This window comes from Emydura macquarii, unplaced genomic scaffold, assembly GCF_026122565.2.
Source record: "Emydura macquarii macquarii isolate MOO-44397 ecotype Brisbane River unplaced genomic scaffold, CSIRO-AGI_Emac_v2 contig_1424, whole genome shotgun sequence".
Taxonomy (NCBI): Eukaryota; Metazoa; Chordata; order Testudines; family Chelidae; genus Emydura; species Emydura macquarii.
Window position 1 is genome coordinate 2,151,022 of NW_027131561.1, and position 24,985 is coordinate 2,176,006.

General features: G+C 44.1%; 1 protein-coding gene across 3 annotated transcripts in view; it reads right to left on the reverse strand.

Moving 5' to 3' along the window:
* LOC137156293 (rho GTPase-activating protein 6-like) overlaps nt 1-24,985 on the reverse strand; it is a 255,156-nt gene that overhangs the window by 31,839 nt on the left and 198,332 nt on the right. For all 3 annotated transcript variants that reach the window (XM_067553019.1, XM_067553020.1, XM_067553021.1), the window contains 5 exons: nt 20,643-20,899; nt 8,241-8,436; nt 6,049-6,104; nt 2,152-2,302; nt 473-621 (listed from right to left, as the gene is read on the reverse strand). In XM_067553019.1, coding sequence (XP_067409120.1) covers nt 473-621; nt 2,152-2,302; nt 6,049-6,104; nt 8,241-8,436; nt 20,643-20,899 — 809 coding nt within the window. The remainder of the gene's footprint in view (nt 1-472; nt 622-2,151; nt 2,303-6,048; nt 6,105-8,240; nt 8,437-20,642; nt 20,900-24,985) is intronic.

Genomic DNA, 24,985 nt, shown 5'->3' on the forward strand with positions numbered 1-24,985 from the left:
TCTAAGCTCCTTCATGGATCCCATCCTGTTTTATATACGGGAACCATGAGGCAGAGAGAGGCGAACTGATTTGCCCAATGTCTCACTGCAAGTCAGTGGCAGAGTCAGAAATAAAAATCAGGTCCTTTGACTCCTAGCCTTTTTTTCCATATAAAATAATGGGATGAAACTAAACTAGGAAAAAATTAGGCTGGATTGAATTAGCTATTTCTTAACAGTAAAGTCTATTAGGCTGTGAATCTCCCACAGGAAGTGGTGAATGCCTCACTGACTGAGTCATTTAAAAACTAAAACACACAACAGTCTCAGGACTATACTGCAGTAAACAACTGAATTTCAAGAGGGAGGACAATACTGTGTCTATTGCATCCTTAATGCTTATGATTCTAGGGTCTCTGTTTCTTATCTTTATAAATATGTCCTTAGACCAGAGAGTAATGGAAGCCAAAGAATGTGAATGATATGAACCTACCTCCTGGCCATCTTTGTCTGTGCTGTCTTCTGCATGGCTAGCCACCGTAGAGAGGAACTGCAGGAGTCTGTGTAGAGTGTCGCAGTTACAGGGAGGTAGAAGATAAATAAGAAGCTGTAAGGTGCTTAGTTGTTCATCGGGCTCTAATACTAAGAGGGAAAAAGAAAAATCTAAGAAAAACATTGAAATTAACCTAAATGCAAGGCACATACACTCTGTAGAACGCCAGCTAAAAGAATAATATAAGAATAGACTTGTTTAAGAAGTTTACTGACCATATATTTTCCTAGGTAGGTCAATACAACTTTAAACACATATCAGATGCACAAAATATTTCTATTCTATTCTGTAATTCTGTCTCAGCCAATAGTGGAGTTATAGTATTACTAGCGTCAGCTATCTCAGATTTAAACTCCACTGAAGTTATTGGTGGGGAAAAAAGTAGGATTCGCCTTAATGTACCTTACAGTCACTTTTATTTTTTATACTGGATATTGGGGACTGCATGTGCCGGCATCCAGGAAAATTTTAATTTTAAAGTATTCCATTCATATTTATGCTTTAACCATTTTTAATTAGTTTTCGTACAACTTTCTTTCTTTGTTTCTAGGAAACCTGAAAAGCAGTAAGGAAGAGCATAGAAATTCTGCATTGTCTGTAACCTGTTTATACTTCTAAAATGTAATGCTAGTCAATAGCAGAGATAGGCCTGTAGCAGGACCTCAAATCTGAAACCCACAGATAGATCTGAGTACACACATGAGTTTGTAGCTTGAACATCTCTCTTATATGGGCTAAATTTAAACACTCAAAAATCTGGGAGAGCTTGAATTCACATTTGCAACTTGAGCCCGCAAATGCAGGAGTATTTTGAAGCACAATTGTGAGGCCCATTATTTGTCATGAAATTTGAATCTGGATCCAAGTTTTGGAACTGGGGTTTCAGCCTATGTGACAGGGTGGTGTCCACTGGCCAGCCTACCCCCTCACGTGACTTGGCTCTTTAAGATTTGAAAGGTCCAACATGTATATAAGGACCTAGGGGTTATTGATAGAGAGGAAGCATTCCTGGGAATAAGTGGTGCTTGGGAGAAAATCTCAAGGAGCTCTGCGGAGAGGGAAAGGCAAGGCTCCCCTTTCATCCAACCAACAGGGAATGAGTTAGGTTTAAGGAGAGAGTTGATAACTTCCTGAATTACACAGCTCCAGAAGGAGGGCTTAACTTCCTATATTATAGAGAAGCCGTGACTTTTTGAAGTACACCCTGCTCCAGGAGGAGGACTGGGGACTCCTGGCTTGAGAAGAGAAGCGATAACCACTTGAACTACCCGGGCTCCAAAGAAGCAGTCCTGAGGCCCAGTGCTACACAAGACGAACAAAGAAGTGTGAGCTGAGGAGGGATGAAAGACTTTTTGTTTGTGTTAATGCAGGACTATTGTTGAAGGAAGTATTTATTTTGATACTTAGAGTACCTCAGAAGGGAACTGAACTTCCAAGTGTCCAGGCCAGAGGCTAGATCATGGAAAACCCAGACAAAGGTGACCAGCAGGAGGAGGCAACAAAGGGGAAGACTAGCAATCAGCCTAGGGCTCTTAAATAAAATGTTGTTAGTGGCCTTGTGGAGCATGTAGAACTGAGCTGCTGGAAAAAACACTAAAAGAAGAGGCTGTAAATCTCACAGAGAGTGTTGATGAAGGCTGTGTAAAGTTCTCTGGTCAGAAGTGGATCTGGCATGTCTCGTAGAAATTCCTTTAATAAAGCAGCAACATCATGTATACTATGTTCTTCTTCTAGCATAACATCTACACCACGGTCAAACTCGTCACGTAACTGGAAAAAATCATGACAAAAGAACAGTCACACCCCAGCATCCTCATTAATATAGTACATTCATTACATCAGAGAACATATTTTTAATATATGGATTTACCCACATTAACATTTCATGTTCGCTGTTCCTGGGAAGGGCAGGCACACAACCCACATCTAGCTGCTGACTGTTTCCATTGTTATACAGAATCCATGGTATGTGCCAGATTCATAAAAAAAAAAAAAAAAAAAAAAAAGGGGGGGGGGGGGATATTTTGTTTTTCAATTAAAATATGGCATTCTTTTATCAAAAATGGTATACAAATGAATTTAATGCTCATGAAACTGAGAGAATAATAGACTGGCTGCCACCAGTTTTAGTAAGGGTACATGTGATACACGGTTTCCCCATAAAGCCTTGCTTCATTATCCCTGCTATTCAGTTCCTCAGTCCTTCAGGAGCAGAGAGAGACTGTAAGTCATGCAGCATAGTGTAGCGATTTTCATAATAGCAATAAATAACTAAGAAGAGGCCAACAGTGAAATTTCTCTTGTCATCTGAGATTGCATTGGAATCCAGGTTTCTAGAAGTGAAGTTTGTGAACACATTGTGGCACCTGGCCCTGATATTTCCTACTCCTCCCAGCCTTTTATTTATCTTCATAGAGTGATCACCATTAAAAAGTCAACATCCCCAAAGTGACTTCATCACAGCATTTGAGTTACGACTGCTGTCTCTAGTCACAATCACTCTCAGGAGCACAAGAAATGAGCAAGTCCAGCACTGTTGGAAGCAGCAGACTTGCCAAAGGGAATATGGTGAGTCTAAGTCACTAGCCCTGCCTCCTACATTGCCAGTTTTGCATAGGGAGTGCACACTGAACCCTGTACAAGGTTATCACAGTCCCCTTTCCAGTGTGCCTGCTTCCTCAGCACACACAGAAGTATTCTGCACGTGCCTTCTTCAAATGGAATGCTCTTCCTATTAGTCTTGTATTCAAAGTTGAAACAGAGATTCATGACATTGTGTTTTCTAGAAGTACAGTACTTCAAACTTTTGCTGGTATGCAGGGGAGTTCCAAATATTTAAATCATCCCAACGACTAATTATAGGTAAATGTGGCTCAAAACAAGAAACGAGGGTCCCCCCTCCAACCTACTTGTAGTGGGAGTGAGGAGTATATAGGCGAATCAGAGACAAGAGCAGGCAAATTACCAGCAGAGTATGTGCTTACATTGATCTTAGTCTTGAGCAATGGCAAATCATGTAAATGAGATGTGTGTGGCAAAATGCCACATTTTCTAATGCAAACTTGGGAATGTTTAAGGGCTTGGCATAAAAACTGGGGTCTGTTTTTCACTATGAGCCTTGCTATTAAATATGGGATTCCCACACTTGAGCATGAAGTCTAAATCAGTCAATTTGGTCTTAATCAATTATAATTACACTTTCCTGCCCATGTGACCCTGCCCTTGTGGGTATCATTTTTCCAGCTGCGGACTTCAAGGGACACTATTCACAATCCAATGCCAATCCTCAGACTGAGTGGCAGAGTTAACATGGAGCATTATACGTAGAGCTGAGGAAATTGATTTTTTTGGTTTAATGGCAAAACCAAAAAAGCCAAAACGACCTTATTCTGGTTTATTTTAATTGACATGTCCAAAACAAAATATTGACTTGAAATGATAAATTCTAAACAAAATGGACCTCACATGATGGTGCAAAGCATTACCACTACTTCTAATAATAACACCTAGCTCTTACATAATGCTTATGATCTACAGCTCACACAAGGTCACCAGGGTGACCTTCAAAGTGATGTTGTAATTAATAGAACATCAGATGTACATTGTCCATGGAATTTTTTCAGCTTGAGATATAATACAAGCAGTGTAAAAAGGCAATGTCTTTTCATTTCTCTTTAACAGATCTCTCAGACACATTGCCTTTTATTACAGTATATTCACCAGACTTCAGGAAGCATACCTGCTAAAGATTAAACAATAGCTTCCAGTTCAGGATTAAGAGATGACAGATAAAATGGTTTATATATTTGCAGTTGCTTTAAAGCTTCCTTCCCTGCTCAACAACCCAAGAAAATCCACTGCCACACAAAAGCTCTCACTTCAGAAAACCTCTGTTCACCTTGTATGCAGGAAGGCCTATGAACAGCTGCAGAAGCACAACTAAAAAAGAGTTTTTCAAAAGCCTCCTATGGTACAGAAAATGGACAAAATTTTAATTGAATCCAGACCTTACATTTCCCCCCTCTCTGTGTTCACGTTAACAGCATTTATTATTGTTACTGAAAAAGCTCAAGACATTTCCACGTTGTTTAATAAAATAGGAGTTAAGTTAATTAAATAAATTAGTTAACTTTAATACATAAATGCCAAACTGTTTTGCTTTGCTAAATTCTGAACGCTCAGTAAAAGAAAAAACAGGTAGCAAACGACTTTCAAAGTGGGGGTTAGCTTATTGCCTAGCTAATGACTGCACAGCCTCTGGGTTATTCCATGGGCACGATATGATTGTAGGTTTGCAATTGCCTTTGTTTAAACAACAGATATTTTGTAGTTAAAGCCTGTAGCTCAAATGGTAACTTATTTTTCCATGACTTCGCCAATTTAGTGGGTGATCTGTACACTGTCTTGTTAGAAGAAAAATGTTTAATTTCTCGGCACATAGCCCACTCAGTGGTCAGAACTGGCATACAGGAGTCTACAACTCTAAGGGATATTGAATCCTGCCTTCCAGAATGTAGAGAGCAGAGCTAGACTGACAACCCCTCTCAGGCCAGCGCTGTGTCGTGTAGGACCTCATGTTTTCAGGATCTGGAGCTCCTTCTTTTGGTCTTTTATACCATATTCTTTACTATGATGCCTCCTTGTAACTGTACTGCTCTACCTCCAAACTTAGCATAATTAGCAGATGTTACAAGGCTATTCTCTTTCACGCATCTTTTATGTGTGTGTGGCTGCTGGGAGGGAGTGTGAGAGTTAACTCCCAACTCTGTCTTTATCATTGGACCCCCATCATGCAGAATCTTTGCTTTCCAATGTTTGGCTGAGACTGGGACTTGGATGGGAATGAACTGATTGAAATGTAATAGGGGTAAAAGAAGTGATGCTTAGGAGAAGGGATTTGAGGGTCCAAGAGGTCGATTTCTCCCTATATAATTTAATACCCTGAAACTTTTGTGCAAGAGATTTGCCATTTGGCTTTACTTTGTGATCTTCAAGATTCTGGAATCTTAGACAGAATTGGCAGCCAAGATCACTCTCTCCAGTCACTCTAGGTTTTTGTAAACTTTTCTTTCAAATTGAAACATTATCACTGTAGTAGACTATTCAAAATCTCACGCTCTACACTACTTCTTCTGGTGTGAGATGATCCAGACTATACTGAGATTGCTAACCTGCTGAGACCCTCATATGAATTTCACCAAAGGTGAAGGTGGGCAGTTAAGGTTAGACAGAGTGAGGAAGCAATTCTTATTTGACCATTTCTGAACTTCGAAAAATCAGCTTTAGTTCAATATTTAGATTAAAGTTCTTGTTTTCTCTAAGCTGTTTTGCTCCTTCCTGACTGGAAGGGGACTGTAGACAGCCTACTCAGAGCTATCATAGATAATACCCAAATACCATAAAGTCACTTCTACATAAAACCCTAATTTCATCAGCTCTGGTAGGGGAAAAAATAATCACATTACCAGAAATTCTATAAGTGAATAGTCAAAAACAGTCAAGTTCATGTAACTCACCTGTCTTACTCTCTTTTTTGAGCTTCCAACTCTGAATATTCCCACTGTCTGGAGACCTGCAAGAATATCATATTAATAGACTGTTTCACTGTTTAAAACTCTGCACTGAAACAAGAGCTGTCTGGGCTATATGCATTAGTACCATCATTTCTCTAACCACATGCTTACCCAGCTCAGGAAACTTAAGATGCCTTGGGACATGCAGTTTCTCAATTTAATCAAGCATTTAGATTACCTGACCTGCAGAACTGCAGCTCAGTGCCACTTTTTGTGTCATCTTTTCAGGAAATGTCAGTGCTACATCAGCAGGCAGACAGACAGGTGGATGTTTTGGTTGTAACTCTGCCAAGGGGCAGTACATCCAGGAGTGACATCAGAGGAAGGAGAGAAGCAGGAGAAGTGTCCAAAGCTGCCAGAACTGGGACACGAGGTCGGTTGGGGCACAGGGGGTAGGTCGTAGGACACTTCTGGCAGTCTGGGGTTTTAGGATTCCCACCTGGCTTTGTGTGTGCCTCTGCAAACAAGGCTGAATGTTTTCCTGCAGTGGCAGGGGAAGGACGGCATTTAGGCTGAGCAAGAGCTGTGAAGAACTCGACCTGAGAGGTGGACGTAGGTGAGACTGGTGGGGGAGGAGGTTTTTTATCCAAGGGGAAAATGAGAATGTGATACGCTGTACCCCATGTTACACCATTCTGGTGTGATTTGTAGATTATTCATATTCACCCTTACAGTGTAACTGTGCATTGTCTGATGCAACGTATGCCACGTAAGGAATGCTCATGACACACTGAACATTACTGTTATGGTAGCATGTTTCCTGCAATGTCACACACATGTACAGATATGAAACTGCTGTGTCATATCCCCAAACGTGTGTCTCTCGTGGCTTGAATAGATGCAGATGAACACAAAACTGTGTTTTCACGCCCAGCAGAGGCATGCATACAGGAACAATGGACTGGCCTAAGCACCGGTGAGCACTTTGGCTCAGGTGGAAGAAATCATGCCCATTACTGGACAGGGCCAATCACCTGACCCCAGGGGGTGTTGGGGAAACTTGTTAAAAGCTGAGACGTCTTTGTCTCGGGGTCTCCCCTGGAATGAATCTTCTAAACACCACCAAAGACTGAGAATCCACCCTCGGGGGCAGGGGGCGGGGGTTGGAGCCTGGTTGTTAGAGGCATCACATACAGCCTGCGTGGTAAGCTGAACACAGACTGAAATATTAATTTAGGAGGCAAGTTATCTTTTAGTTGATTGTGACTAACATCCTGACGCATTATTCATCTTTTGATTTATATTAATGTGACTTAGATTCAGTTAAAATCTTGCTGTAGTCAGTAAACTTATTTGTTTGCTTTATCTAAAACAGTGCATGTGGATTGAGTATGTGCAGAGACCTCACCTAGAGTGACAGAACTGGTGTATATCAATTTCTTTGATAAACTGACGGACAAATGGAAATGAGCTTGCAGGGTGCAGTGTACAGCACTGAACCCTGCAAGATGGCACTTCCCAGGGTTGCATCTGGGATTGGGGGTGTGTGCTGGGAGCCCATGAGTGGATGTCCAGAAGTGCTCCTTCACTAGAACAGGAACCAACTACTTGCAGGAGGCTGGGCGTGGGCTGATCCAGGAGTGGGTAGTTCACACAGCAAAGCAGGGTAAATTGGGGCCCAGGAGTGAGGAATTGGGGTGACACAGCTACACACCAGTCCAGATTGCAGAGGGGAAATGTCAAGGGAAGAATTGTATTTGTATTTTTGGCAGGTTGCTTTTTTGCTGTCAGTCAGTCTGGTCACTTAAACTGTGAGCACAACGGGCAGAGGCCTTTAGGTGCTACCAGAATATAAATAATTAATAATTTTTGCTGCTGTATGATTATTCAGGAGATATTCACTCACAGGCTGGTGAACACTAGCAATCAAAGAACTTGTCTCACCTTATAAGCCAGTTGTTCTTGAGTGATAAGAATTTGAGATCAAAATAATAGTGGGTCAAATGCCTAGGTAAGTAATGTTATTACCATGAAGTGGGTTAAATTATGCTATAAATGGGTTAAAACTGTGTATCAACTAAACATTATAAGAACGTGTGTACATGTTTCTTTGAGTATATAATGTTTGTCTACATACATGAACCCTAATAAAAAAAAAGTATCTTTCTAGTTAAAGCAAAATGAAATACACTTACCATGTTTTTCTAAATGCTGGCAGCAGCTGTCTACAAGCCGGGGAACCTGTCTATAAATAGGGTTCAGACTTAGTTTCTTATCCCTTGCCTTTTCTTTCTTGCTTTGAGCTTCAGCTGGCAAAGAGAGCTGTAGAGCTTCTAGCAGTCGTGATTGATTGTCATCAAGATCTGTAATAGAGTCCACAGACATTGCGCCCTGTAAAGTACACACACATGTACAATCAGAAAGGATGGAAACAACTAAACAGCTCCCTTTCCCCAAGAATGTATCTAAAGAAGTCTTTTGACCATTGATGTCATATGTTAAATAACACATATACAAAGTGCTCCTGATTCTCCACTGCATGACACTTTTTTATACCAATGGAGTTATACCAGCATAAAATCAGTGTCCTGGAGTGGAGAATCAGGCCAAAAGCCCAATTCACTGTGATTCTGCACTTTGTGTAATAATCTATACCAGTGCAAAGTGGGTATAAAACAGTACCAAATGTTTTACACCCACTTTGCATTTATTTTTACTGGTGTAATTGCATAAAGTGCAGGACAATAGTCAATCAAGCCCAATGTGTATACGTGCATTATCCATATAAACATATACATGGGTGTGTATGTATATATACATGCTTTTTTATTGGGCCCGCATCACTATTTTTCCTGCAGCTTGTGTAATTATCCCAGTGAAAATAAATGAGAAGTCTGTTATACACACACACACTTCATATACATAGACACATCTCCAAGACTTCAGATAACTCTGCACGATCCAGCAATTATTTTTGAGTTGTGAAGGGATCTGGGACAGGCGATGGAGCCATAATACATGGAGCTCTTTCTTTTTGGCAATTCTGTCTTTTCTATTTGAAATATTTTTAAAAAACATTTAACGTCTTAATAAAATCATTAAATACATACATTTTTGAGCTAGAGGAAGACACAACCTCTCATCCATTGAAAAAGGCACAAGAGATAAAACACTTCTAAAATCTGACACCTAAATATGAAGGTCAGCTATTCCCAAACACAAAAATCCCTAGGCAGTGTTGCTCTTGCCATGTTGGCCTAGAGCATTAGGGACACAAGGTGGGTAAGGTAACATCTTTTATTGGATGTTTTATCCAATAAAAAGTACTACCTCACCCACCTTGCCTCTCTAATATCCCTATAACATTATTACATAGGCTCATCCTGTTTAAATAGACTCCATAGACTCATCCTGTTTAAATTCCTTTGTTGGGTTACAGTTAAGCTTGTAAATCATAATTAAATTTAAAAAACCAAGTTTTTTAACAAAGTGCAACATCATAATGTTTTGGTTTAATTCCATTGACGTTTATTTGCAATCTTAACTGTTTCTAAATTAAGGTTGGTATGGTAATTTCCTTTTTTATTTATAGATTATTTTAAAACCTTGATAAAAAAACATCTACAGTAAATTGTTATTTTTTGTCTATTACAGAGAAAATATTTTATTGTAACTACAAATGTAGTGTGAAGGAACTCAGTGCATGATGTTCTATGGAACACAAGGCAATGTAGAATTCAAATTGAATACTCTGCTGGAAACCCTTGTACTTTTTTAAATGCAAGATACTCTGCTGACAGGGTATACAAATTCCACAATCTGTGTTGGTGGAAGGTGTAAGCCCATAGAACCTGAGCAGTTCAGCTGACAGAAATTTAAAATGTTGCTGCTACAATTCCTTGCCAGCCCATGACTGAACTTTATAAATGTTTCTAGCCCATGGACAAACTTATAAAGTCCACTGGGACCTGACTGAATGTTAAAATCTTTCACTAATACATCTAAAATAAGCATCTGACCTTATCAGAAATAGTCCTGTTCCTACAGCTCAAGGAAGACTTTTTGAATAAAACAACCTTGAAGTTGCTAGACCAATTATTTTTTCGAGATTCGGTTTTACAAAAATAATTACAAGAACTTTCATAAAGTCAACTTCACCTCAATTTTCAGTTTCACTCCCTCAGAAATGATTTGTCTGACTCCCCTCAATTCCTCCCAAAGCAAAAAGATAAAGATTTACTGGCTAGAAACCACAAATACAAAACTGCAAACGGAAATTACTTTTTTTTTTGAGGATTTTGGACACAGGGGGATTCCAAATTGGGCTTACAATGGAGAGCTTGTTCTAAAACACCAACAGTGTAGGATGAGATTTTCAAAAATGTTCAGATTTGGCTGAACTCTGCTTCTATTGAAGGGCATAGTAAAATTCCCATGGACTGCAATGGGAGCAGATTTAGGTTAAAACTGAAAGCTATTGAAAACCCCCACCCACAATCACCATTACTACTGCAGATCCAGTAATCTATTTCATTCTGCCATCTCAGGAGAAAGTTTATTCCCATTATACAACTTGGGTAATAAAAGAGACAGGACTGTGCTCACACTATTTCAGTGCATTTTGGCATAGATAACATATTAATATGGGGCCAGAATCATAAGCATAAGCAGGTGAAAGCTCCACTGAAGGCAATGGAGTTGCACCATCTAATGACAATAGCCTTTTTGGCCCACAGACTCTAATCTGTAGGATCCCATCACAAAGTTCCTACAAATAAAAAGCAACAAAGGTGGTTTCAGTTAGACTCCTGATGGATTAATGTCCACAGCGCACGCCCCAACATCACCACACCTGGCACTAAGAGGTGCCCTTGTCAGGAGCTTGAGCAGAGAGGCCAAGAATTGACTAGAGTATGTAAAATTAATAACTTCCATTCCTGGCGATAGTCCCTCCAGGTCAGTGTTGAAGCACATTAGCAGGTAATGACAGGATTGCACTGCTGCTTGTATCCTCAATACATACTTGACCATTTACTTTGATATACAAAATGGGAAAAGAAAAACAAGGTTACTTACCAGTAACAGATGTTCTTCGAGATGTGTTGCTCATGTCCATTCAACTATAGGTGTGTGCATGCCTCCGTGCACGGTTACCCGGAACTCTTTTCCCCTTAGCAGATCCCATAGGTCCAGCTCCGGTGACCCTGGAGCCCCGCGCACATGCCGCGGTATATGAGGTACTGCCTGCCCTAAGCCCCCTCAGTCCCTTCTATCTGCCAACTCTGGCAGCGGGGACGGGGGTTGGGTTGTGGAATGGACATGAGCAACACATCTCGAAGAACATCAGTTACTGGTAAGTAACCTTGTTTTCTTCTTCGAGTGCTTGCTCATGTCCATTCCACCATAGGTGACTAACAAGCAATACCTTTGGAGGTGGGTCGGAGTTACCGGTGAGCTGCCCTCAGCACCGCTCTGCCAAATCCCGCATCCTCTCTCACCTCTCTCTCGATGTAGAAGACCAGGGCTGGTCTCAGGTCCAGCGAATCCCATCTCCTCTCCTCCTCCAAACTGTGCTGTTTGGGAAAAAACAAGGGGAGAAAAATATCTTGATTACAATGAAATTGGGAAACCACCTTGGGCAGGAAGGCTGGATGCGGCCTCAAACTGCACCTTATCCTTATAGAATATTGTATAAGGCAGCTCCAAGGTCAAGGACCTAATCTCAGAGACCCTCCTAACTGAAGTAATGGCCACCAAGAAGGCTACCTTCCATGAAAGCATGAGCAGAGGGCATGAAGCCATGGGTTCAAAGGGGGGCCCCTGTGAGTCTTGAGAGGACCAGGTTGAGATCCCAGGGAGGCACCGGGTCAGACCTGCAGATAAAACCTCTCCCCCTTGAGGAACATGACCGATATGGGATGGGAAAACAGGAATCTCCCCTCTAGCGGCTGATGGAAGGCTGAAATGGCTGCCAGGTGAACCTTCAGCGAGACCAGCACCAGACCCTGGAGCTTTAGCTGAAGCAGATACTCCAGAATCACCTGTATAGGTGAGAGGCTGGGAGGAATACCCTGGGACTCCGCCCAACAGGTAAACCATCTCCACCCGATACATGACCTGTGTAGAAGGCTTCCTGCTGCGAAGAAGAACTTGTTGGACCTGCACCGAGCAGGCTCTTGCTCCCTCCGTCAGCCACAGAGCCTCCAGGCCATGAGGTGCAAGGAATCCAGGTCTGGGTGCAACAGGCGACCATGGTCCTGGAATAGAAGGTCATGCTGCCTCCGGAGCTCCAGGGTTGGGGCGATCAACAGGTCCAGCAGCATGCTGAACCAGTGCTATCTCAGCCAGGCTGGAGTGATGAGTATGTCCGCTCTGTCCCTCTTTATTTTCAGCAGGACCTTGAACAGGAGCGGAATGGGCGGAAACACGTACATGAGGGTCCCCGTCCAGTCAATGAGGAAAGTGTCAGAAATCGACCCGGTCTCCCAACCCTGGAGCGAGCAGAACCTCGTGTTCCAGACCAACACGAACAGGTCCAGTTGGGGAATTCCCCACTTCCGGAAGATCATGGCTGCCACCTCTGGGTGTAGCGACCAGTTGTGGCAGGGTAGAAACGACCTGCTGAGGCGACCTGCCTTGTCATTCCTCATTCTCAGGAAGTGAGAGGCCGTCAGGAAATCGTGCCTCATTGCAAGGTCCCTCAGATGAATAGCTTCCTCGCAGAGGGTTGAGGAGCGCACCCCCCTGCCTGTTTATGTAAAACATGGCTGTGGTGTTGTTTGTCAGCACCTGCACCACTCTGCCTGTCAGGAATCGGAGGAACACCTTGCATGCTAGGTGAATGGCCCTCAGCTCCTTCACGTTGATATGCAGGAGCCTTTCCTCCCCCGACCAGAGCCCCTGAGTGCCTAGGTTGGCATTGATGTGGGCTCCCTATCCTACGTCTGACGCACTGGAAATTAGGGTGACCGACAGGACCAGTTCTCTGAATGGAACGCCTTTCATCACTGCCCTGGGAGTCCGCCACCAGTTTAGGGAGGCTAAGATGGGCGGGGGAACTGTGACCACCCGGTCCAATGGGTATCTGCTCATAACATATACCAAGGCCAACCATGCCTGAAGCGGTCTGAGCCTCAGGCAAGCCAGTCTCACTATGTACTTGCAGGCCACCATGTGGCCTAACAGCTGTAGGCAGTACCTGGCTGTTGTTGTGGGGCATCGGTGCAGCCGGGAAATGATAGAGACCATCGCCTTGAAACATGGGTGAGGCAGGAAGGCTCTGGCCTGGGAAGCGTCCAGGGTAGTCCCAATGAATTCTATGCATTGCACTGGGGTCAATGTGGACTTCTGTTTGTTTACGAGTAGCCGCAACCCGCGGCACAGAGAGCAAGTGAGGGTCACACTTTCCTGCACTTGGGACCTGGACCTGCCTCTGATCAGCCAATTGTCCAGGTAAGGAAAAATGTGCATACCTTTTCGTCTCAGGTGGGCAGCCATTACCACCATGCACTTCATAAACACCCTGGGAGCCAAAGATAGGCCAAAGGGCAGGGCTGTTAACTGATAGTGGGAGCCAGCCACCGTGAAGCGAAGGAAGCGCCTGTGGCTGGGGAGGATGGACACATGAAAGTATGCGTCCTTGAGATCGAAGGCGGCATACCAGTCTCCTGGATCCAGGGAAGGGATTGTCACACATTGTCATTGTGGCTGGATTGAGGGGCAGGAGGGGGCATTTAGTATATTGTTTGACATCGGTATGTCAAAATCATAATAATTCATGTAAGATATGCTATGTCTGGTACTGTTAGAAAGTTTATAATATACTAAGTAAGATGATAATACTTTTGTTCATGTGTTACATGTGTAATGGAAGTTATGGATATATTTGATATAGCTATATTTCAAATTGTGCTGTATGAGACACACCCTAGACAGGGTGGCGACAAAACAATAGCCTGCTTAATGGCCCATTGAGACATCCACAGATGCAAGGGGCCCAGGGGGAAAAGCCACAGATATACCTGATGGGTCACCAGGACTTGCTCATGTGACTCTGAACTCCATTTTTTATTCCTATAAAATTCCACAAACAGCATGGCAGGGGCCAGAAGACATAAGGCAGAGGCCTGGGAAGCCATTTTGTCTTTCAGTCGGGATTCAGCTTCAGCTACCAACCTACCTCTGGATCACCTCATCTATAACTGAACTGAAGCTGTGAAACAAAGGACTGAGACCCATCCAGGTACTGGATGTGCACCAGGGGGACTATGCAAGCCTGCAAACTCCACAATTCTTCTAGAAACCTGATGTATATGGACTTTCAAATCATTTGTATGTATCTGATTACTTTAATCCTTTAACATTTCTCTTATGGTTTGTTTGTTTCTTTTATAATAAACCTTTAATTTTAGTTACTAAAGGATTGGCTGGCAGTGTGGTATTTTGGGTAAGATCCAAACTTATATTGATCTGGTACTGTGGCTGACCCTTTGGGGTCAGAGGGAACCGTTTTAGTAAGGAGCATAGAGTTTAAATAACTGGTCTCTTTACTGGATCTAGTGGCTGATTGGGAGCCAGAGACTGAAATGCAGTAAAGGGGGCTGTGTGTAGTTGTATACTGGCTTCTTGATAACCAGTGTGGGAAATCAGAAGCACTGTTTGTGGCTGGTTGGGAAGCCTGACTTCAGTGTCACCCACCAGAGTTGGGAGAATCTGCTCTCCTTTTGCAGCCTGCCCTGACCTTGGCATTTTTAGGTGGCTACCCTGGGCACGGAAGGGTCACGGGGATTATGGAAGCTAGGGAGACCATGCGAAATCTGAGCCATTTGATATATTTGTTTAGATGACGCAGGTCTAATATGGGTCTCAGACCCCACTTCACCTTGGGGATGAGGAAGAACCTCAAATAGAACCCATTCACCCTTTTGCCTTGAGGGACCATTTCCAGTGCTCCCAGACTGAGGAGGGTGTCCACATCCTGCAAGAGGAGTTGCTCGTGAGAGGGGTCCCTGAAGAGAGACAGAGGGGGAGGATTGTTGGATGGGGTAGATGTAAACTGTGGGGCATAGCCCCCTGAAACTATCCCAAGGACCTAACGGTCCAAAGTGATTTTTGCCCATTTGGGATAGAAGGATCTTAACCTGTTTATGAAGGGGCAGGACGGATCCAGGAGAGCAGTCGGGGCACCACCCTCAGGCACACCATCAAAAGTGTCTCCTTTGATTGCCCGACCTCCTGGGGGGCCCTTGCTGGGGAGCTGAGGATGAGCTAGGGGGCTGAGTTCTTCTTCTAAACCCTCTATTTCTATCCCTATGCCTATAGGGTTGAAAAGGCCTGGGCGGAGGCCTTGGCTGCTGCTGCACCTGGGGCCGTGGCTAATGCCTGGAAAACTGGGGCATGTAAAGGCCCAGGGAGCAAAGTGTGGCCCTGGAGTCCTTCAGACTGTGCAACTTCGCATCAGTCTGGTCGGAGAATAGGGCCGACCCATCAAAAGGGAGGTCCTGGATAGACTGTTGCAACCCCTGGAACAGGCCCGAGGACTGCAGCCACAAGCACCTTCGCATACAGATGGCGGAGGCTATGGCCCTGCCCACCGAGTCAGCAGCGTCACAGGATGTCTGCAGCGCTGCTCTAACTACCGCCGTTTCCTTCTCCACAACAGTATTAAAGTCTGCAGCCTGGTCCTGGGGCAGGGCCTCGGCGAATCGCCTGAGGGAGTTCCACAGGTTGAAATTATGTCTGTCCAGGAGGGCCTGATGGTTGGCAATCCTAAACTGAAGGCTTGCCATGGAATAAATCTTTCTCCCAAACAAGTCCAGTTTCTTATTGTCCTTGTTCTTAGGCATCGACCCTGGCTGACCTTGCCTGTCTTGCTGGTTGGCCGCATCTACTACCAGGGTTCCCGGGGCATGGTGTGTGAACAAATACTCAAACCCGTTGGCCGGGACGTAATATTTCTTCTCGGCCATCTTTGACGTAGGGGAGACCGAGGAAGGGGTTTGCCACAAGGCCTTCACAATCTTAAGAACCCCTTCGTGGACTGGGAGGGCCACTTGCGCTGGGGCAGCCGCCGCCAGCACATTAAAGAGGCTATCTGCGGCCTCTTTCAGCTCCTCCACCTCCAGTCCCAGGATGGAGGCCACCCTCTTGAGCAGCTCCTGGCGTGCTCTGAAATCCTCCAGTGGCACAGAGTGATCCTGGGAGACTGCCTCGTCAGGTGAGGAGGAAGAGGACTGCAGAGGTACAGCCTGCGGGCATGCCCCCTCCTGGTGAAGGGTTGCACCTGCTGAGGTTTCCTCCAGGGGGTCCGACTCCTCATCTGAGGAGTGGTGTCTATGGGCCTTCTCCTGCGCTGGAGACACGAACTGTACCCCCGATGATTTAATGCCCTGGATACCCCATGGGGTCCAATAAGGCTATTGTTGCAGCCATTGTCCCTGGGCCCAACCCAGGGCTAACTGCACCACAGGCTCTGATGCTTTGTGGGGGCGTTGACTCACCCGATGACTGTCCCCCCCTGGGATACCCCGAAGCATCATCGGAGTCAGACCTGGACCAGCCGTGTTCGTCCGCTTGATCTGGTGCCAGCGAGCGGGGGTGCGCTCCGAAGAGCTAGAAGTCCCAGAGTGTCATCTCGGTACCGATGATTTCTGCTGCCTCTTGCCCTGCGGTTCTGCAGACACCTTCGGTGACCGAGGTCGGCGCCGTCCCAAACTCCTCAGTACCGAGCCAGACTCTGGCGACCGGGTTCCGTGCTGCGAATTGCGGTGCCGGGTTTTCCTCTTATGACCAGGTTCTGTGCCGCCTCGGTGTGGGCGAACTCATCGGTGCCGGGGATCTGGAATGGGAGCTGTACGAGCGCCGCCTGGCATGTGCTGCCTCCGGTGCCGGGGAGTGACGTCGGCGTCGAGAGGGAGACTCCACGTCCTGTGCTGGGGCAGATCAGCTCGACGACGCCGACCTGGAGCGACTACTAGGGGAGCTGCTCTGCTCTACCCTCGGAGACCGTTCGGCGGGAGATTCTTCTCTCTGTACCACGGATCTCCTCCACCATTCAGGGGGACCCAACACGGGTTCCCCCCATGACACCGGCCCCTTCTCCCTCGGCAGAGGGGAGGCAGAGGTGGCGTAGGCAAGGCCAACAAGGCTCTTGCCACCTGAAAAGCCTCCGGCATCGACAGCCTCGGCAGGGGCACTCTCCCACTCCCAGGAATCGGGGGAGGCTCCCTGACTGGAGATGCAGGCATCGGAGAAGCCTCGATGGGCCGGGGCCGGTGAATCTCCGTACTCGACCCTGCCCGTACTGATGGCGCAAGGGAGTGTCCATGCTCTGCGCGCTGCTTCTTCTCCTTGGTGCCGGTGATGTTGCACGGTGCTGAGTGGAGAGCAGCGCCAACAGTGAGCTCTGTACTGAAGTCATGCTCGGTACCAAGGCAGAGCGGGTCAGCTCAGACGCCGGGCGGAGAGCTGCCTCCATCAACAGGGCTTTCAATCAGATTTCTCGGTCCTTTTGAGTCCTCGGTTTGAAAGCCCTGCAGATCTTGCACTTGTCCTTTCTGTGGACTTCCCCCAGGCACTTAAGGCAGCAGGGGTGGGGGTCGCTGAGCGGGAAGTCTTTCCTGCAGGAGGCACACGGCTTGAAGCCTGGCAACTGGGGCAGGGCCTGGCCGTGCAAAGTCCCCGCAGGGAATGCTTTATCTCTAACTATATTTAACAACACTTAAGTACTTAACTAAATAAAACTAAACTTAGAATACCAAACAAGTCTCTTAAACAAGGGAAATAGTACTTGCTGTGAGCAAGGCTAGTTCCAGCAACCGTCATGGAACTGAGGAGGCATAGGGCCGGCAGCACCTCATATACCGCGGCATGTGCACAGGGCTCCAGGGGGCACCGGAGCTGGCCCTACAGGATCTGCTAAGGGGAAAAAAGTTCCAGGTAACCATGCATGGAGGCATGCACATACCTATGGTGGAATTGATTTGAGCAAGCACTCGAAGAAGAACTTTGGGATTCCCAGTGTGCACTGCCCAGCAGATAAAATGTAAGATGCATAGTACCTAGAGTCTGTATTATGGAATGCAACAGCCTCCAATACTTTCTCTTTATTTATCATCTGTGATGCTGCTAAAATATCTTCCAGGGGAAAAAGTGATAGGAGTAATAGGATAAGAACACCTCAACTGCAAGTTTCCTCCTGCATCTGAGCATTTATTTCCAAATCTGAAGCTGGTGGTGCAGTATGAAAACGATACCATACTTTTATGAAGGCACAAGGAGCATCCTGCCAGAAGTAATACATAATGTGTGTCTCTGGGGATGACCAGAGAAGGGGAGCGATAGGCTATTACCAAATCTCATGAAAGCAAAAACCCTGAACTAAATCTGAAATATGGCTGCAACATAAATAGATATTTGGGAATTTATACAGGACTTGGCTAAAATCTAATATATAAATCAATCTGTCCCATTTTAAAGGAGGTTGAATAAAGATGAAACAACATGATGTAATGTCTTTAAACACAATTTAAAATATGGTAAACAAGTGTACAATCTCGGCAATTTAACAAAAAAAACCTCCCCCAATACTTCATAGATTTCTTGATAATATCTTTTTCATTTTCACCAAGCAGAGAGGACACAGTAGCCAACTGCAGATATCTGTAGACTATTAACACGAAAGAAGGAATGGAATTATTTATGGCAGAGGTAATGAGACAAAACTGAGAGGGGATATTTAGACTGAAAATTAGGAAAAACTACCTGATAGTGAAAGACCTGAATGTGGAATAGTCTCCCAAAGGAGAAGGTTGGAAGCCCCATCAGTGGCAACATTTAAAAGTAGACTGGAAAAGGCACTGTAGAATATCCTGTAAGGAATACTCCAACAATGACTGGGGAATGGACTAGACTGACTTAATGAAGTGTAGAAGTTAAAAATAGAAGAGAAATGTAATGTTGTTATAGTTAATAATTCAAATACATTCTAAATAGAAAAATATGGGCTACTTCTATTTCAACTGCTTGCCTTAGGCTACTCTTTTATTTTTCTCTTAGGTGAACCATATGATGTTACATCACCATGCCTGCGTATTGAAACCTCAGCCACAAACACCCTGCAAGCTGAAGTACTGGCTGCCATCAAGCTAACAAGGTGTCAAAAACAGACTGCTAGGAACTTAACACTGGCTAAGGAGCGCATCTTTTAGATGAAAGATTAAAGCTAAATTTCTTCTGCTCATCCCGAATGGCTGACCAAGTGGAAATGAAAGATCTCACCGCACTTTTGGAAAAGGAGTAAGGGATGGCTATTTGAATCTAATTTATGGCTTGTTGTACTTTGGAATACACTGTATCAAACACTGTATAAAATCCAATTTTATTTTGTTAACCCTGTATTTTACAGAGTCCCACACAGTATTTCCCCTAAGAAGATTTGATGTGGGGCAAGTAGAGAAGAGCGAAGGCACCTGAGGATTCCTCAGGAATGTTTTATTTTCCTTAGCTCCTCTGGTATCCCCAACACTTAGATTAGTTAGCAGGGTTTACATTTTTCTCCTCATTTTTCCACATAAAAAAGCCAATCTAAGTAGCATTTGCAACAGTTTGTCACAGCAGCAATAGATTTTTTTAAAGACATTATCTACTGTATTGCAATATTGCATCAGTTCAGAACACAGCACCAAGTTATAAAACTCAAAGGATGAAATCCCACAAATCAGAGGCTTATCGGAAATCCATCTCTCATATGCAGGAGAAACACTCTGTTTCAATGTAGGCACTCAGGACTAGATCTAACTCCCATTGACATAGCTGTAGTTGGGTCAGATCCCAATGCTCAAAGTCTCTGACTAACACATGGCCTGAAAAGCTGGGCTGGGCTTTACACAGATGTGAGCAGTGGAGGGAGGAATCTTTCTCTGCAGTCATCTTCTGCGTAGCATGGAGACTGCAGCCCTGTGCTACCCCTAGAATCCTGCTCCCACCTCTGCCACAGAGCCGTACTTGTTCTGCTGCCAAGGAAACCCTCCACAAGCAGGAGCATGATTTGCCACCAAGGACCCAATCTGAACCTCACACCTGGTTTATCCTAGAATTATTTTCACTAACTTTAATGGAATTACTTCTGATTTACTCAGAGGTATATGACACCCTAATCAGGCCATAGTGATTTTTACTAGTGGATGTTAATAGTCAGATTAATTTCTAATTTTATAAGAATATGAATCCCTATGAACATCAGTCATGTATGTGTAGTCCACCTACCAGCACCAGTTGGAAAAAATACATGAGGTCAGGCCTTGCAGAACTGGACAGGCCAATTCCAACCAAAGTGGAGGAAAACTGAAAGCCTCATGTCCCTTATGGTGTTGTAAGAATCTCACATTGTGCATCTTGTTTCCAGTTGGGAAAGAAGGCTCATTATTAAGATTAAAATTTCCATCATTCCATCAAGGGCTGGCTTAAACCACAGACAGCTTTATTTAAAAGTGGTCAAACAGATACCGTTATCCACAAGTTGAATTTTTTGTGCTGACCAAAGCCTGAGGCCCCAGCAGGTTCCCCAGTGTGCATTACACTGTTGTGGGTAGACTTACCCTCCTCCTGGCACGTGGCGCTGGCTCTGGTGTGTTAGGGGAAGTGGATTCATTTGGTGTTTCCGAGGTCGAGCTAAGAGATGAGTTACTGCTTGAGAGTTCTTTGTTCTGTCTTTTAGTTCCAAACGGTAAAAGAGAGGCTACAAAGTCTGACACATCCTTCTGCTCTTCTCGCTGAGAATCCTGCTTGAGTTTGTAGGCCCGATCATTAGCAATCACTTGGGACAAGGGCATTCCAAAAGCCTGGGGTATGAATTCTGCAACAACAATAGGTTATTTATTATTATTTATTTGTTACATTTCTTTCACTTTATACTAAACTTCTAAAAAGAGCTATCATCCCAATGCTCTTAGTGTCTTGGACAATCTTCGACTATATAGCAATCTCATTAAGGTAACAGTCCCCTCACAGTAATAACTCACAGACAATAATATACTAGCAGCACAGTGCAGTGGTTAGGGCACTATACTAGGCTTCCAGGGAATGTGAATTCTGTTCCCAGCTCTGTCACGTATTCCCTGTGTGACCTTGGGAAAACCACTTCAGCCTCGTCTATACACAAAAGTTGTACTGCCTTAACCATGCCGGTATAGATGAAGCAGTCTGACCCTCCCGCTGTGGACACAGTTATAATAGCATAATGGTATAGCTATTTCTGTATGGAAAGAGGAATAAGCTATACTAGTATAAGGCACCTTTATACCAATATAACTGCCTCTGCACTAGGGGTTTTAACCTCGGAGGGGTGGGAGGATATCACCCACCTAACCAACATAGTCATACTGATGGAAAAATGGTGTAGACCAGGCCTTAGCATAACATTTTCAAAAGTCCCTAAGATGTTTTGGCTAAAATGATCAGCAGTGAATTGATTAACAACATTGTCATTTAAAGTGTCATCATTAAGCTTTGGAGCTACAAGCCATTTGAGATTAACTGAATCAGTTAATTTGTCTATTAGAGCTGTTGGTTCAGTCCAGTTGTTTTTACGAAACCTAAAACGCCACTGCTGTGCGTCTAAGTCTACTAAGTCTTTGAGACAAATTCATCCCTGGTGAAAGTGAGTGCAACTCCACTAAAGTTATTGGCTTTGAACCCATATATATCAGAACGGAATTTGGCACACACCACACAACAAAAACAGGGATGCAGAGGAAGCAATTCCAGCTTTAAAAGCAAAAGGACAAGCAGAAATTCCTATAAATGCATTTTCTGTCAGACTTTTTGGAAATGTCCTGTCTCTATTAGACTTCCTGTTAGAAGGAAATGCTCAGCTGTATTTTGTAGAACACTTTCTGTAGTCTTAGCATTTTCACTGACATTTTAACAAGGCATTGGGAAAAAAAGTGTACTCCCTGAATCTTTAATGAAAGCATTATTGTATTATCGTACCTAAGGAGACAGAGACTCTGTTTTGCTCCAGTTAGTCACCATCACCACACTTTAGAAGTAAAGAATGCTAAGACACAAACCAATTTAGTGGCCAGACTAAATTAATTGGGAAGATGATCCACTTACATTGAGTAAATTTGGAGAAGACCAATATATTGAATGACATCTCAAAACTAGTAGCTTTTAATTTAGAACAAGTAAAAATATCACACCAGAATGTTTAAGTACTAATCGAGTGTTGCCAACTCTAAGAATTCAAAGAACTGTAAGTCAGTTCACCCTTCACCCCCAATTCAGATCACCTTAAAAATCATAAGATTTTAAAAATACACTAATAGTATTGTTATGAGTTGTCTTCTGATAATTTCTGAGTTAGGGCCCCCAATTTGTAGGCAATCATTTCAAGTTGAAGCTCAGCTTCAAAAGACATACACATCAACATGGACCTCCCTTCTCCCTTAATGAAGGACATCATTTAGCCAATCATAATCCCTTACAGTTGTGGAGATGTCATTCATTCCTTTTCCAGTTTCCATCTCTATCCTTCTCTTGTGTCCTCCTCATTTTCCCAATCCCCCTTCTGCCCCATCGGACTCTTACCCCCACATTGTCCTTCCTCTCAGCATTCTGCCCTCCTGACTTTACCTCCATGCTGCTCAGGTTCCCTGTCTCCAAATTGTTCTCTTTGCTCCCAGAGTGGCCCTCTACACTCTGTCATTCTACTGTATCTTACAGTGTCCACCTCTACTTTCCTCCTGTCTCCTTCATTCACCTGCCCCTTCAAAATCTTCCTTTCTGAGGAAAATAACTGAGAAATTGGTTTGGTCTACCTTCAGCAGCAAATGATATGTTCCAATTTTGGCTCCCCATTATTCCTGCTTGGGACTGGAAACAGCATTGATCTCTTGCCCAATGATCTCATGGTTATGGAGGTCCTATTATAATATTAGCTCTACCTTGACACTGTTGATCATGGAATGCTACTAATCTGAATTTGGGACCTTGGCTGGGCTGGGAAGAATTGCCTTAAAATGGCTCCTGTCTTTCATGATCACAAAAGTTACTGTAGGGCAACATTCTTCCTCCTCCAAGGTCCTCAGTTTTGGAGTTTGATCTTGTCACCCCACCTGTTCAACATGTATGCACAGCTATTAGGGGAGATTTTCAAGAACTATGGTCTACTGTGCCATTAATAAACTGATGGTAGTCTGCTGTATGCCTCCCCCTCAGAGGATCTTAAACTTCTCTGATTTCTCAATGTCTGGCAGAGCTGGGGATTTGGATGAAAACCAGCTGGCTTGGGTTCAGGCTAGATAAGAGGAAAATGATGCTGGTTGGAAGTGGGAATTACTTTAAGGAACTGGCAAAACTAATAAGTTTGCTCTCATTTGAGGAAATTAACCTGCCTTTTATCAAACTGGTTCACAATCTCAAGGTCTCATTAGAGCAGCTGTAATCAGAATATATTTTTCTTTGCTGATCAAGAGATGGTGCCCATTACTCTCACATGCAGATCCTGCATGATCCATGCCAGTGTTACATCAAGACTAGACTAGTGCAAACATGATCTGCTCGAAAAAAACTACCTTGGAGATCAGTTGGAAACTTCAGCTAGTGCAAAATGTGGCTGTCAGGCTCTTAGGTAGGGCAAACTAATAAGATCTTTGAACATTTTTGCTCTAGACAGTACAACAGCTGCTAATTCCATTATAGGAAATACAGAAGAGTCCCGAGGAACTATGGGTTACATATTTTATTCCTGTGCTTTGGAGTCTGCACCACCTTTAAGTTAGTTTTGAGGTGCAATTCAAAAAATGCTGGTTTTGATCTAAGAAGCCCTGTGGTTAAGACCTATTGGGTGCTAGAGCTATCAGCTTTAAATAGAGGGCTGATAACATGTGCTTAGAGAGGAGCCTTCAGCTCAGGAACTCACCTCCCCAGCTGGTCAAGAATTGAAATTGGCTAATGTACTGAGATTTGTGTCCTGAGACATACTGCAATTTGCTTTGTAATTTGAGGTACTGAGATTTGATGTACTCCGGTTTGAATCAGCAGTAAGTCAATGCAAACTAGGGAACTTTCAGTGCACCTTGGCAGGGTCCATTCAGACACTTAATGCACAGCTAGCTGGAGGGTTGTTGATTCACACCCTGGCTTACTGCACAATAAGCGTATGTGTTAGACATACCCTGAAGTGCTTGAACTAAAACATGATTACCTACCTTTCTGTAACTATTGTTCTTTCAGATGTGTTGCACATGTCCATTCCACTGTCGGTTTGTGTGTGCCTTGTGCATAGTTGGAGATTTTTCCCTAAGCAATACCTGTCAGGGAAGCATTAGCATCCTCTGATGCCTCGTGCCACCACATGCAGGTATAAGTGGCTGCACTGACTCCAATCCCCTTAGTTCCTTCCTACTGGAAAGACTCCAGTACCAAGGGGAAGGAGGACAGATTGTGGAATGGACATGTGCAATATATCTCAAAGAACAATAGTTATGGAAAGGTAGGTACGCATTTTTTCTTCTTTGATGGCACATGTCCATTCCACTGTAGATGACTCACAAGCAGTTTGAACTGGGCTCCGATCTACTTGAACAGGGATTGTAGGACCACCTGTCCAAATCTGGCATCATCTCTAAATTGATGAGAGATGGCATACCGAGAGGCAAACAACCAGGCTGCTGTTTTACAAACGTTTACTATGAGTACACGAGCTAGAAAGGCTGCAGAAATTACCTGCAACCTGGTTGAACACTTTAGTTGGAGGTGCAATATCAACCAATTGGTAGCATAAATAAATACAGTCAGAAATCCAGGAAGAGACGTGCCAGGTTGATACTGGGTGGCTCTTTACTCTGACTGAAACCGCAACAAAGATCTGAGACAAAGATCTGAAGGCCTAGCCCAAGCCAGGTAAAATGCCAAAACTCTTCTAACATCTAGAGTG